Here is a 15,359-nt window from a genome sequence, read left to right as displayed (position 1 = left end):
TGTTGAATACATTTAAAAATCCGATAATATATTGTCTTCATTCCACAGGTTCCCAATAACCGGCCTTGCTGAACAGAACAGTTGTGGGGTGATGAAGGGGGAACAGATTCGTTCTGAAATCTGTGGTGCTGAATTCAAATGGGTTTGCCAGAAAGAAGCCTTCCAGATATAAACAGCATCTTTAAGTATGTGTATTGATGGAACTGAAGTCTAAAGCATCCGCAGTGATAATTTGTAATGTGATTATTTTAAATGAATCTGTGTATAATCATTTTAATTCTCAGGGTCTGTTACTTTAGAAACAGGGTCTATTCTTCTATTTCCTGGTTTTAAGAGAAGCTGCTATGAATCCCTGAAAAGCCAGCCATTTTCTGCTTATCTTGATCTTAATCATATTTTCTGTTGTGAACAACTGTTTCAAAGCTTATAGCAGAGGCAGGTTGGGACACCCAAGTGCTGTTTTGGTTTGTTTGACAAACATAAGTGTTTGAGAACTCTTGCACATGAGCCAGATTTTTAGAACTAGCTTCTAAATCTGTTTGTCCAAAATCTCTGATTTTGTTCCTCAGGTCTGGTAGTTGTGTGTCCAGCTGACCAGTTTGGTGAACACATGCCATTTATTTACCCAAATCTGAGATTCTGTGCTACCAAAAAGAAATTGGGTGGGCAAGTTTAGAGGCAATAATCTCTGAAAATTTGGCTCCAAGGCTTCGAGGTACTATGAAATCCAGACAGAGTGAGATTTTCAAAGGCAGGCAGGGCAGTTAGGCACCCAATTCTGATTGAAAATTGGTGTCCGAAAATCTCTAAGACCACAGTATTCCTCTGGATATTATGGGCAAAGTTTGCAACTTAGCCTTTAAGATGTTCTGGAAGAGGTGGGAATCCCTCCCTCTCCATCTTTTCCCCCACCTTTTTCTTTAATTTGCTTCTCTATGATGAAGGCTCAAAAGGTGGGTGTGTTTAATTTGTTTAAAACTATTTATTTAGGAAGCTTTATGAGTTTACAAATCCTTGCCATGTAACTATCAGGAACAAAGCATTGCAACAGTTAGCTTGTGTTTAAAGAGACTTTACAGAGGAATATAGTCATCAGATCTTTCTATTTAATAGAGTGGTACCATACACCACTACATCTATGTCATTTCTAGTGATTTTATTAAATTGAATGAAAGCTCTGTATAGATATATTTAACCTGTCGTGTCTGCCAAATGTTCGTATTCAAAAAATAAAGTTGGGCAGATGTGCTGACTTTTTTGTAGGTGAATGTACTTTTTCCGAGTACTGAATAAAATGTAACCAAATATCTATCTATTCTTGGTCTATTTTGCTAGGTACATAATTGGTGTGTTAATTTTTCCATAACCACAACCTCCCATATTATTTGAACTATTTCTCAATGGTTGGGCAATTTTTTTTTTCCAGTGAGAGGCTACCACTAGCCACCAGCAATTAGCAGATGAGAGATTAATTCATTTCCTTGGTGTGCCCATTTCCACTAGGAAGCCCCGAGAGAGTTACCAAAGGATCATTTGCTAATAAATATCCAACGATTTGGGATATTTGGTTACCGGTTGCATCCCAAGACTCTCGTGACTGGACACATCCACAATATGTTCATAAAAATCTCCTTTTTCACCACAGTTTCTGCCACATTTATCCCCATTCAGTCTCTCGCTGGTTTTTAATCTGACTGGTGTGAGGTACCATTGAAACAGCAGCTTAGCAGAATTTTCTTTTATTGTGCTGCAGGTTGAGGTTGCTGCGCCTCTTTTCCAGCTCAAACCCCATTCCTCTGGGGTAAGTCTCTTCTCCACACCCTTGTCCCAGCATGGCCTATATGGACATTTTTTGGTTAGGAAATCTGGCTGCAGAGCTTGCTATAAATTAGTTATAATGTTGTTTCCTAATTGACCAGACACCATCACTTCTATTCAAGTTAACCTGTTTTATACCAAAAGCTTTCTAGAAAGTTAAGAAACATAGTGCCTGACTTCAAAGTACTGGTAGGAGGGGAGAGTGGCCAGTTAAAATTAGTTTTGATCTCTAAATAAGTTAGAAAAGTTTCTTTACTGAGTAGCAGGCCAACCCCTGGTGTTCCATGGCTCTTCCAATCTTTCAAGCTCTCTGGTTCATGATACGGTTTAAGATCTGGCTTATTCGCAATGGATGTCATTGGTGAGAGAAATGACCTGTACTTTAGTTCTATCCCAAACCCATAGAGTAGCCTTTGCTAAAGGATGCTGTGACAGTGTCAAGACTCACCACCGCTGGCGCCTCCTGCAGGTTGCTACAGGAATTAGCTCTTGTCCACTGCAGAGAACCCTCTGCACGTGGTGTCTCACCTGTTGGCTTCTCCGCTGATGTGGGAACCACATTGCTCCCCCCTCAGTAGTGTCTGCTTCAGGACACGGCCCTCCGGCAGCACCCACTACTCCCTTCTCACCCCCTTCTGTGGGGTGGGGGTGGGGTAAAAAACAGTCTTTCTGCTTGCACCTGCCTCCATGGCCAACCACAACCCAAAGTCTAGCCACTCCTTCAGGGGCAAGTTGCAGTCTATTGGCCACAATCCCTTGTGGTCAGGTGCAGTGCAAGGGGGGAAGTTGGGGGGGAGGGGGTAGAAGAGAATGACCTAGGCCCACCTGCTACTCTGGGTCCAAACCCAGGGACCCTCTAGCAGCAACCTCTCTCTGCCCTCCTTCTCTCCCCTCCTATCCACCTATCTTCCCTGGACCACTTCTCCTTTAGCCCCATGCACCTTCTCAATCCTTTTTAGCAGGGGCCACAGCCTGGCAGGTAACTGGGCCAGAGCTCCCCTCTGATCCCCCAAGCCTGCCCAGCACTACTCTACCCAAGGTGCTACCTCAGAAGTCAGTCAGTCAGTCAGTCAGTCAGTCAGTCAGTCAGTCAGTCAGTCCTCGTCCTCGTCCTCGTCCTCGTCCCCTGCTAATCAGGAGGAGACTGCCTATTCCTTTACTAGGCCGCCTTTATATAGGGCCCAGCCCAGCCCTGATTGGCTGCCTCTTCCTTTCCCCTGATTGGCTCTCCACAGGCCTTTGCTGATTGGCTGCTGGTCTGGGCAGCCTCTCTGGCCTGTTCCAGCCATTTTCTTCATAGAGTGCGGCAGCCACCCCATTACAGATGCATATACATTTCTGGTGGGCTTGATTTTTTAGTAATGCATGGTGGCCTAGTAAAGCTTACACTCCTGTAATTTTCTTGTTCAACTGGGCTACAGCACTCCCAATCCACTACTGCTTTGAGCTGGCTGGCTTGATAGAATATTTGGAAAAGCTAGTCCATCCCAATTAATAGGTCTGTACAAAGTATTTTCTCTCACTCTTGGTCTTTTCTTATTCTATATAAATTCTAACAACGTCCTCAGTTTTCCTGCTGGGGGGTTTTATCTACAACTCTCACAGAAATATATCCTTGGCAGAAGATTTGTTTTGACTCTGGCTACTCTTCCCAATCAAGAAATTGTATATATCCTCCAGCACTGAAGGTCTTTTTTCATTTGCTGAAGCAGTGGTTTGACATTGAAATCAGGGCGCTCTTCTAGCTTGTTTGAGATAGGATTTCCCAGGTATCTTGTAGAATTTGTCGCTCATTTGTATCCAAATGTTGTCTGGAGGAGAGACTTTTCATAGTCCGGCAAATTTCTACCTATTTCAGATTTGACATAATTTAGTTTAAATCCAGACACTTTCGCAAAGTCCTGAATTTCTTTAGAAACCCATTTGAGGGAAATTTTTGGTTTAGATAAATATACTACTAAATCACTTGCATATAAAACTATTTCTCCGATGTTTTCCTGCAAGTTTTATTCCTGTGAGGGGTCCATCGTTCCTTATCTTCTGTGCAAAAGGCTCCATAGCCAATGCACGGTCCCTCTTTGTAATTCAAAAAGGGAAGATTTAACCTCATTAACTCATACAGCTGTCTTGGGGCTGGTGTAAAGCACAGTTATCCATTTAAGGAACCAGGAGGGATGGGTGTGTGTGTGTGCAGGGCTGCCCAGAGGATTCCGGGGGCCTGGGGTCTTAGGCGGCGGGGGGCCCTTCCGTTCCGGGACCCGCCGGCGAAGTGCCCCGAAGACCCACGGCGGGGGCCCCCCGCCGCCGAATTACCGCCGAAGCGGGACCCGCCGCCGAAGTGCAGCCTGGTCTTCGGCGGTAATTTGGCGGCGGGGGGCCCCCCGCTTCGGGTCTTCGGGGCACTTCGGCGGCGGGTCCCAGAACGGAAGGGCCCCCCGCCACCGAATTACCGCCGAAGACCGAGCTGAACTTCGGCGGCGGGTCCCACTTCGGCGGTAATTCGCCGGTGGGGGGCTCATTCCGCCCCAGAGCGGAAGGACCCCCTGCCAGCGAAGACCGGGAGCGGAAGAAGCTCCTGCGCCCGGCCCCGCAAGTTTTCCGGCCCCCCCGGAGCGAGTGAGGGACCCCGCTCCAGGGGCCCTGAAAAACTCTCGTGGGGGCCCCTGTGGGGCCCGGGGCAAATTGCCCCTCTTGCCCCCCCTCTGGGCGGCCCTGTGTGTGCGTGTACAGTTCATATATGAGACAGGACCTGAAACAGAAAGGCTTTGTCTACACTGGCACTTCGTCAGCAAACCCCCCAGCTGGGTGCCTGTCACGGGTGGCCAGGGCCCGGCGTGCGGGTTCTGTAGCAGATCAGGTCTCTGAAGCCCTTTGGGTGGGGAGGGACCAATGGAGTTTAAGGTGGTTTTAATCATCATGACACTGCCTTTGGCAGGCGGTTGGGCAGGGAACTAGAAACCACAAATCAACCTCCCACCCGTGACCTGTCCTGCTTGGTCCGTCTTGGCTTTCAGATAGTCTGGAGCGTCTGGAGCAGGGAGGGGGAGCCAGGGCCAGGAGCTCGGCTCGGCTGCTGCTGAATCGGACCCAGTTACACAGAGAGGAGCCAACCCCAGCCCAGCGCCTGAAGCAGAGTCTGTAGCCTGAGTGTCGCTGAGAAAGGGGGCAAAAAGCAAGTTCCAGTGAGAGCGAAAAAACATTGATGTCATGTAACGAAAGAAGATACAGGAAGAACAAAGTAGATCCAGGTAATGGGGCGTCGCTGCCTGGGAACAGGCTGGAGAGAGACCCTGAGGCTGCCCCACATGGGGCCATGTTCTCAGTGGCAGCAGCCAGTGCCCAGCAACCCCCCGTCTGTGGGCAGCAGGGACTGGATCTCCCCCAGGGTCTCTCAGCAGCTGTGAGCCAGGGATCGGTGCCCTGTCTGGTGCACACAGTGGTGGCCGTGGGGCTGCGCAGGGGCCTTTGGGGCTGGGTGTGTCAGACCCCTTGGGACAGCCCTGGCCCAGCTCTGCCTGGTTCCTTCTCCCCCCTTCTGCTGTGTGTGGCCAGTGTGAGACCCCAGTGTGCGGGGACAGGCGCACTCGGCAGTGTGGGCCCAGCCAGCGCTCGGCAGGGGGCAGAGCGGGGGCGGGGATGGGGGGGCAGCTTGAAATCCTGCCACCAAAACATGTGGGTCCTTGTCTCTGTGCACCTGAGCTCACCAGGCCCCGTGACAGCCTGGCTGGGGGTGCCAGGGAGGGCACTGGGCTGAGGGGAAGGAGGGGCTGTTCTGCCAGGCCCAGCCTGCCTGGCCCTCTGCGCTCCTCTCCCAGAGCGTCTGACGGGAGGAGTGACTGACAGTAACAAGGGAATTCAGGGTTGGGTGGGAAAAAAGAAAAATCCAGGTCCTTAGATGCTGAGGGGCAGTGCCCTGGTACCACAATGGGGTAGGTACTGAGATTGTGTCAATGCTGAGTAGGGGGAAATGTGAGGTGGGAAGGATAGCTCAGTGGTTTGAGCATTCACCTCCTAAACCCAGGGTTGTGAGTTCAATCCTTGAGGGGGGCCATTTAGAGATCTGGGGCAAAAATCTCTCTGGGGCTTAGTCCTGCTTTGAGTAGGGGGTTGGACTAGATGACCTTCTGAGGTCCCTTCCAACCCTGATAGTCTATGATTCTATCTCTGAGACCAGCAAGTCTTTAGAGGTCTTAGTTTCAGTTCATGGCTCTTTCTAGCCCTTGATTTTACACTCAGGCAGGAAGTACACTTTTGAGGCACACGTGACTCTTCAAGGCAGCAAATGCAGTGACAATGTCCATAAGTGACTGGAATTGCTTCTTGGCAGGAGGGGCAATGTTTAAAGCCAGGAAAACCCAGCACATTTCCCATCTGGGTTTCTCTTCCCCAGAGGGAAGAGACAAAGAAGAGCTAAGTAAGGACAGAATGTTGGCTTTTCTAGCACTATGATAAAGGAAATTTTTTTTAGAAGAAAAGAAAAAGGGGAGTATTAACAGCAACTAACAGAACCTTTGTGAATTAAAGGCTAATAATTCAAATAGAAAGGAGAATATAGATGCGGTAACCTCAGATCGGATGCTGCGGAGGTTGAAGGAACTGAGGCTGTCGCCCATGCAGGGCTAGATCGCCCTGAGGCAGGGCATAAGATGGGGGGAGCATGTGTGGGCCAAATGGACCCTGCTACCTACAACCTCCAATGTGAGGCACAGGGGCGCGAACACACCTAGAGTGAAGCACCGACAGAGACGCTACTCCCAGAACACGGCTCTTCCATCAACTCTATCTAGTGCCAGTGCTATATGCAGCGCATTGTGTCCTGCAGCCTTAGCGCCCATAACACCAGAATTAAATGACCACTTCCCCAGTGTTGGGGTGGGGGGAATAGAGGAGATATGGCAGAACATACCTTCCCCTCCCTGATTTCTGCCAGGAGACACCTGACTCCTCCCCAGGGCGCAGGACAGAGGCTGGGGGCTGGCTAATGTTGAGACTTGCCACCAACTTCACCCCTCCTCACACAGGCTTGGGCTCGGCCAAACCACTGCAGAGCTCCCCCTGGGCAGGCAGGGCACTTGGCAGCCGGGCGTCTGGCTCCCTCACCGTGCTGCAGAGCAGATGGTGCTCACTCCTGCTCTTGGCAGCGTCCACAGTGCTTCTCCCTAGCACACATCTGGCTCCTGCCCCCAGCACACGACTGGCTCTAGCCCTCAGTGCCCAGCATCTGTCCCCCACTTCCCCAGTGCACAGCTGGCTCTAGGCCTTCTCCCCAGTGCACAGCTGGCTCTAGATTCCCAGCTCACATCTCACTCCTGCGCACAGCTGGGCCTTGCCCCAGCTGCCTGCAGACTCAGTGCAGTTCCCTCATAGCTGGAGCCTCTCCCTGGCCCTCCCGCATGCCGATTCCTTCGGATTTTCCTCCTTGTGCTTCGGCCGTTCACTAGCAATGCCTAAAAGGGTTACGCCTGAGGACAAATTAAAGAATTTGGCATGAATATGCTCCATGTGGGTGGAGGGAAGTTATTTTGCACAGTTTGCAGCAAAGTTCTTGACCATCTTAAAAAGGACCACCTAGTCACATCATGTTATAGCGACAGAAAAAGAAAACGAAGGGCAGAGAGCAGTGATGCAACAAAGCATCAGCTCACGATTACTGGTGTACTTGCACGACAAAATGAAAATCAGAAATAAAGGGAACAGATAGTACAAGGCTGGGTGGAGGCCTGTGTGACCCTGGGTGCCTGGGGAAGCCCTCACTGGCAATGCCAAGGTGAGGTCAGGCTGCAAAAAGGGAGAGCAGATATTCCCAAGACTGGCAGGTAACACTTCAGTTAAACTCCCCAACTAGTCACAAACTCTGCTTCTGAGTCCCACATTCCCCACAGGGTCAAGAAGCCAAGAAGAAATCACACAGCCCCGATTGCATTCCAGTTCTCTGGCTCCCAATCACCACCTAGGTCCAGTACAGTGAGAAGTTATTTTAAAACTCTGCTCACATGTACAAAATGTTCTTCTGACCCCAAAGGGCCAGCCACATTACCAGGTCAGTAAAGGTTTGGATCTTACCCAAAATACCACGCTGCCAGCCAATCATTTAGCATCTCAACTTAAAGCTTTATTATAAAGAAGAGAATTTGGTAAATGGTAAAGCCGTCACATACATATATACAATTTGTATAAACAAAGTCACATACATACAAAGGCTTAAGTTTGAATCACTGCAGAGGCACTGAAATGCAGACAGCATATAGATTTTTTTTTTTTTTTGGCAATGTCAGAATCCTTGATCTCAAGCAAGTTCATGTGCTCCCACAACTGCAGTGACTACAAACAGAGAATTCCGCAGCTGAGTTCTGTATCGGAGGATGAATGGGCCGTTTACTTGAACATTGTAAATAATCTTCCTAGTTTCCATGACATTTCTCTCTCCAGCTTTGGAAAAGCAGACAATGGTTTGCCAAAACACAGCCAGATTGCTCACGTTCTTTTGGTGATCGTGTGCAATTCAGTTGATGCTGAACCCAGTTTCTCCAAACCTGGACAAGTGCTAACCCCACAACATGACTGTATGTCATTGGAAAGTATGAAGATGTGGGCTGCCCAAACGAGTTTGAATGTGCCCTAAGTGTGTGTCAATGAATATTTGTATGCTGATGTGGTGATAAACTGTTTTATTGCAGGTTTCTGTGTAATTTAAACATATCACCACCTACTGCCCAATTTGTAAATATGAACAAGGCATCAATGCAGTAAATATGGCCACTCCTGATGCAGCACTTGCTACATGCAAAGGTTCAGGAAGGAGCTGAAGGACACAATGGGCACTGAACTAACCACACTGTCTAAACAGAAGGCACGTATGAAAAAGACATTTGTAAACACATTTGGCTGTGTCTCTCTGCGTGCTGATGGCTGAGTGATCACAGTACATGGAAGAGTTTTGTTCCTTGTCATTTGTATGGCACCGTGAGAGATAGCCCAGGCTGGAGAGTTTAAGGGGCTCAGCGGTCCCACAGTCCAGGTTGAAACTGGGGGGGGGGGGGTGTGCGTGTATGTTCTGTATTAATATACTACATATCTGATATTTCCAAAACATAAAGGCTTTTAAATCTGAAATTATCCTGTTTTCATTGCCAGAAAACACAGGTCCTATTCATGACTGATCTCTACAGTGATATACTAGTCCCTAGGCATGTAAATAACATGTAAAAACAGTAACTGTAACCAATTAAAATTCTATAGGTAAAACCTTTACCCAGGGAACCAGGAGTGCATGCAGTGCTGCAGCACCCTCACATTTTCTGTGGAGCTCCGCTGCCAGCTCCGTGCCTCCCCAAGCCTCAAGTCCGGTCCCTCCCCTGGCCAGTCGGAGTTAGGAGCCCCCTTTGCTGGGGTGTGCTTAGGAACAAGGAGACATCGGATTTCACAGGGAAGAGCTTATTTTGATCCCTGAGGCAAAATTGGTAGGGACTTACTGATAAGCATCAAGTTTATCAGTTAACCGGTTAAACTTTTACATCCCTACTAGTCTCTCTCCACTGCATGTTCCTTTCCCTTTGTATATGCATCAGGTTTGCTACAGATCCAGTTTCTCAGAGAATAGCACCTTGAAGAGCTCACGAAGACGTCGTTCAGATACGCGCAGTCGCCTCCTGCTCTTATTTCAAACCTGTAATGTAAGCCATGGAGCTAGTCAGGAGCTGAACGTTTCCCCCTCCACCCGCGTCGACCACCATCAAGGTGGCGTTCCACACATTCAGACGGTGAAGCAGAGCTGCAGTGCTTACAGGTTCTCAGGGTTTCCCCTTTTTACACTAGCAACAGGATCACCCCAAACTCCTGCCAGGCAGCCAATGATGAGAACAGGAGGGAACGTTTCAGGCAATCATTAGGCAGAGCAAGCACAAAAAGGGATCCGAGTGGGGCGGCTCTCGGCAGCTCAGCAAACCAGAATTTTTCCATGGCATGGCCATGTTCAGCTGTCCTTAAAATATTAATTTCTAACCCTTAATGACTGAAGCAAACTTTACAAATGTGAACAGAGTGTAGCCAATGTAACAGCCTCTGCCTGAGTCTACAGACCATGGAAACTGATGTGTACAGAACAGTGAGATGTCTCTTTAGCACCTTCAAATTAAGAGTTAGACATAGGCATAGGTGCTGACTCCATGAGTGCTCTGGGCTGGAGCACCCATGGGGAAAACAGTCCCCCTATCAGCTCCCCCAACCCAGCACCTCCCATCAGCTGGTGGGCCCTGCAGATCAGCACCTCCCACTCCCTCCCTGCACCTCCCATGGTGCGCAGGAGGCTCTGGGCGTGGCAGGGAGAGGAGGAAGGAGCGAGGACGTGGCACGCTCGGGGGAGGGGATAGAAGTGGGCGGGACTGGTATGGAGCTGGGGCGGGAAGAGGTGGGGCAGGGGTGAGGCCTTAGGGGAAGGGATGGAGTGAGGGCGGGGCCTGGGGCAGAGCCAGGGATCGAGCACACTCCCCCCCCCCCCCCGCAGCACTTTGTAAAGTCAGTGCCTGTGGAGGTAGGCAGTGCACAGCCCATGCTCAAGACAAATGCAGCAGCTGCTCTGATCAGCAAGGACTCACAAAGAGCCTCTGGGGTTACAGCCTGTTTCACTGGAAATGTGAATCCACTGGGACTCTACCCTCAGAGGTTTTTTAACTCCTACTGAGACAGCAGCTGGAGAAAGGGCAGTGGGAGCACAGATTAAGGCCAGAGACACACGCTCCTGCTTGCCCTCTGTGCAGCACAGTCCAGGAGTTAGGCCCTATTTTAATTAAGGTTTAGGATTAAAAGCTCCAATGGGGTAAGCTGTGGATCAGCCCAAGCTAACATTTCAGTCGCTTGTGATTTATCACTGGGAAAGCAAAGAGAAAGAAATGGACTCACAGCTGCTGGCTGAATATGGTTCCGTTCACCCACTTCCAGGGCTGGCCTGAGTCTCTGCTGAGGCCGATCCAGTGCTCAGTGAAGTTTGCATAGCGCGCCATGAAATCCTGAACAACAGGACAGTGTGTATCACTCTGCTGTGTTCCTCCAGTCCTGCCCCACAGGGCTTTGTACAGCAGGGAATCTCAACTGTATAGCTAAGGGCTTGTCTCCACATCAGAGCTGCAGCACTTGAGCTGTACCAGGATAGTTACAGCATCACAATCCCCAGGAGTCTGGCTGCTCGTACACTGGTACAGAAGTGATTGTATAGGTACAGGAAGAGATATAAGCTACCCTGCTACAAGGCAGCTTTCTACTGGTATAACTACAGCTCCACTAGGACTTAGATCAGTAGAATTATACTGGTAAGAAGCCAAAAGACGCACCCTTAAAAGAAGTTCAACCTTCTAGTACAGACTAGGCCTCAGCTTGTGTCTCATTTTTGGGTGCGATTCCCCCTTTGTACTCTGGGAACAGGGGAATCCACACTGCATGTACACCCCCGTCCACCTCAAAGAGAACAGTTTTCCTCTCTCCTGCCCTCCTTGGCCCCCTCCTGCCTTCCTGCAATATCCCAGAGGTTCCTTATCTCCCAGGCTCATCTCTGCAAGAGCAGCTACTGCCCACAGCTCCCCTGCTCCTAGCTCAGTCACACCTGCGCTTTGCTGCTCCTTCTCCCCTCCCCCAGTTTCCTGTGGGTCTCTCGGTGGAGGATGGGAGAGAGACTCAGACACCAATTCCAATCACCCTGGCTGGTTGCCAAGAAACCCCAAAACTGGGCAGGGGAGGCTGGGAAGCCATAAAGCTGCCGCCTCCAATCAGAAGCTGAGGGTTCAGAAGGTCTGATAGCCAGGGCAGGGGCTTAGCATCCCAAATCTCATTCATTCTCGCCTCTAATCCTGAAGAACATCAAAGGTCCCACTCACGCTACAGGGGTGGGGCTCTGCCCAGATTCCAACTCTGTCTGTCACGCCAAGCCCAGGCTATTGCAGTTACAACGAATCTGCACCTGTCTCACCTTTTCCTGCTGGGTGTCAATCACGGCCAGGGAAGCACTGAAGGAAGAGCAGACGTGCTGGCTAGAATCCCAGTTCTTTTCTTCCTTTGAGAAATAGTAGCATTTCCCTCGGTATCCGACCCACCCCTCCGGGCAGCAGGGGACAGAAGGGGGCCCCCGAGAGGGGACTAAAGGGGGACCCTGAGAGGGGCCAGCAGAGGTGGCTCGACCATCCGAAGAACTCGTGAATAGGAGCACTGAAAATGAAAGAACACAGGGTTAAGAGATTGGTGACACATATACCTGCTCTCCGAGAAGAGCGAATATGAATAATCTCATCAGATCCACATTTCAGACTCCTTAAGCCTCTGGAAGCTGCTCAGAGGATGGCAGGGAGCCAGGAGGTTGTTAGAAACTGAACTAGTTATGAGAGGCCACCACTCCTGGGTTTGTTGGTGTGGAGTGCTGGGCTGAATTCAGCGAGGATGCAGACAGACAGGATTCCCAGGCATCAGCATAAAATGCAGAATTCAGAGCGAGGCCCAAATTCAGGGAGCTGCAGAGCTGTCAAAGGACCAGCAGAAGAATACAGAAAAGCTCGATTTCGTTCTGATCAGCAAGGACCCAGACTGCTGCACTGGGCTGGCGGATTCCCTCTTCCTGCTCTTTGCTTTGCTCTCCTGCAGAGACATGTTGAGACCAAAGTGCCAATACCCATTTCAGGAGCTAAAACACTGAAATGTAAAAGTGCTGGACCCAGCAGAGAGGAGGACGTCAGCCCTGCTGGGCCCTGATAATGCTACCAAAGAGAGAAGGGCACTCACACAGAACTAGAAGCAGACTCTCACGGCTGGCAGCCAGTCTGACTGGGTCTGCCTCCCCAACCACAGAGAATAGAGCAGAAATATTTCAATTGGATCGAATTATTAAACAATGTGTAAATACCTAGAGGATAACAGAGTAATGAGGAATACCCTACTTGGATTTGCCAAGAACAAATCATGCCAAACCATCCTCATTTCCTTTTTTGACAGGGTTACTGGCCTAGTAACTAACTGAACTGGTTTAGAGGGGAAGTGAAGGCAGATAGATGGTGGTGAGTTGCACAGAGGGACAGATATCCAGGATCACTGCTCTCTGCATTGATGCAAGCGTGGCTAGTGAGGACGCGCACCGCCAATGAGGCATGTATTACCCTGGAGATTTAACTGTATAGTGCAGAGGAAGTCAACAGGTGGACTGTAGGTCAAGGCTGGACCGCCAGTTGCTTTTCAACGCACCATGAAATCTTATTTATTTACTTATTACTATTTGTTATATTTTATTATTTTTTAAAAAAATCGCATGATTAATTGCGATTCATTTTTCTAATCACTTGACAGCCCTAGTTATTACTAGTGTTATATTTTATTATTATTTTCTCTGGAGTCTGGACCTTGGCTATACCTTGACCAAGAAATTTGGACCTTGACTAAAAATAATTGACTACCCCTGGTGTAGCGCATACTACCATGCACACGCATACTCTGGCCCCCAGTCCCACACAGTCTCCAAACACTCAATCCCCAATAGACCACCCTGTAAATTATAACCAAGCCAAAACCAAAACCAGACAAACCAGCTCCCTTGATGGAGGTGTCCGTCCTGCATTCTAAGACTCATTTCAGTGACGCTGCAGCACCTACCAGCCCGGCCCTGGGCATGACCCGGGGATGCAGGAAGGCCAGGCTGGTACCTCAGGGTGACACGCTGCAGGCAGAGGGCCCAGCTCATCGCTGCCCTGCACCTTCTCCTGTCAATCACCCCCACTCTGCACGGGGGTATCAGCGACTGTGCGTGGGGCCCGGCAACAGTGACTTGGGCCCCGAGTGCTCAGAGATTTGCTGGGGGAACTAATTTCAGTCCCAACACAGAGAGTGCCCAGGTGCTGGGGTCTGGGAGGAGCAGGAGGAGGGTCGTGGAGGAACATCCCCCAGGAATCCTCTGTCCCAGGGGCAGAAGCCAGACAGGCCAGGAGGAGAGACTGTGACTGTGGTGGCTCCAGGGGGAATGGGATGTGCAGAGAGGGGGATGGGAGGGCTGAGAACTCACCTGCCAGGACAATAACAGCGATGAGACATAAGGACACAACTGCGAGGGCGACTGCGAGCACAATTCTACATTTCTTGTAGTAGTTACATTTCTTGCAGTTACAGTGAGGTTCTGAAACACAAAGACCCATCAGGATGGGCTGCGAGGACACGTCTCCCTGATGGCACCAGGGCTAAAGCTGCCCTAGAACATGCCCCGTTCTGTCGATTGCTCCTCCCGTCAGACGCTCTGGGAGAGGAGCCCGGAGGCTCAGGCAGGCTGGGGCTGGCAGAACAGTCCCTCCTTCCCCTCAGCCCAGTGCCCTCCCTGGCACCCCCAGCCAGGCTGTCCCGGGACCTGGTGAGCTCAGGGGCACGGAGACAAGGACCCGCATGTTCTGGTGGCAGGAGCTCAAGCTGCCCCCCACCCCCGCTGTGCCCCCTGCCGAGCGCTGGCTGGGCCCACACTGCCGAGTGCGCCTGTCCCCGCACACTGGGGTCTCATACTGGCCACACACAGGAGAAGGGGGGAGAACGAACCAGGCAGAGATGGGCCAGGGCTGTGACAGGGGGTCTGACACACCCAGCCCAGAAGGCCCCTGCACAGCCCCACGGGCACCACTGTGTGCGCCAGGCAGCAGCTGTGAGCCGGGATCGGTGCCCTGAGAGCCCCTGGGGGTGACCAGTCCCTGCTGCCCACAGACGGGGGTTGCTGGGCACTGGCTGCTGCCACTGAGAACATGGCCCCAGGTGGGGCAGCCTCAGGGTCTCTCTCCAGCCTGTTCCCAGGCAGCAACGTCCCATTACCTGGATCTCCTTTAATCTTCGTGTAGGTTACTCCTTGCCCCATTGTCTCTCTCAGCGATGCTGGACACTTAGGCTATAGGCACTGCTGCAGGCGCTGGGCTGGGGTTGGCTCCTCTCGGTCTAACTTGGTCCGATTCAGCAGCAGCAAAGCCGAGCCGAGCCGGGGCGGAGGTCCTGCCCCTGCCCCTGCCCCCTCCCTGCGCTGGACTCTGCAGCCAATCTGGAAGCCGAGACAGGACAGGTCAGGGTCAGGGCAGGGCTGGCTCTAGGGTTTTTTGCTGCCTCAAGCAAAAAAATGTTGGTTGCCCCCCACCCCAGCCCTGGGCTCTCCCCTGCTGCCCCAGGTCTGGGCTCCCTCTTCCCCCCCCACCCACCCACACACTCACTGCCACCCCAGCCCTGGGCTCTTCTCCCCTTCAACCCCTGCACCCTCCTTCCGCCCCAGCCCTGGGTCACTGGTAACTCGCTCCCAGGGCGGGTCATTCAGCAGGAATTTTGTACGTGCACAGAACACAGACAGGATTGGTTCCCATATGGTTACAGAGCTGCAGTAAAGTGGAACAATTTTCAGCTTGTGTGATTGGAGGATATCTGGATGCATATTATAAGACTGTCCTCCATAAATGAGGAAAAGATGAGGTGCCTTTATTATTCTTTTGTTCCACTCTTCCTTTCTCTGGGGAATTGCCAATGCAATATCACTGTCTTCCTTTTAAACAAACAAACAA

General features: G+C 50.8%; 1 protein-coding gene across 1 annotated transcript; it reads right to left on the bottom strand.

Annotated features, from left to right (window-relative positions):
- Positions 1-7,958: 7,958 nt before the first annotated feature.
- LOC123344971 (C-type lectin domain family 2 member D-like) lies at positions 7,959-14,845 on the bottom strand. Its single transcript, XM_044981475.1, has 5 exons — positions 14,632-14,845; positions 13,847-13,957; positions 11,777-12,012; positions 10,717-10,823; positions 7,959-9,484 (listed from the first exon to the last, which is right to left on the bottom strand). Exons 1-5 carry the CDS (start codon positions 14,672-14,674, stop codon positions 9,340-9,342), a joined length of 642 nt encoding a protein of 213 aa, XP_044837410.1. The 5' UTR covers positions 14,675-14,845; the 3' UTR covers positions 7,959-9,339.
- Between the last annotated feature and the right edge of the window lie 514 nt (positions 14,846-15,359).

This window comes from Mauremys mutica, chromosome 12, assembly GCF_020497125.1.
Source record: "Mauremys mutica isolate MM-2020 ecotype Southern chromosome 12, ASM2049712v1, whole genome shotgun sequence".
In the NCBI taxonomy this organism is placed as follows: Eukaryota; Metazoa; Chordata; order Testudines; family Geoemydidae; genus Mauremys; species Mauremys mutica.
The sequence above is the reverse complement of the archived record's forward strand: the minus strand, read 5'-3'. Positions and strand labels throughout refer to the sequence as shown.

What these genes read in the sequence shown, in the direction of transcription:
- LOC123344971 (XM_044981475.1), bottom strand. Translation starts at nt 14,674, where the DNA reads ATGGGGCAAGGAGTAACCTACACGAAGATTAAAGGAGATCCAG. An exon ending in TTGACACCCAGCAGGAAAAG is followed by an intron (nt 10,824 to 11,776) that starts GTGAGACAGGTG and finishes CCTGTTGTTCAG; the next exon opens with GATTTCATGGCGCGCTATGC. An exon ending in ACCATATTCAGCCAGCAGCT is followed by an intron (nt 9,485 to 10,716) that starts GTGAGTCCATTT and finishes CTTACATTACAG; the next exon opens with GTTTGAAATAAGAGCAGGAG.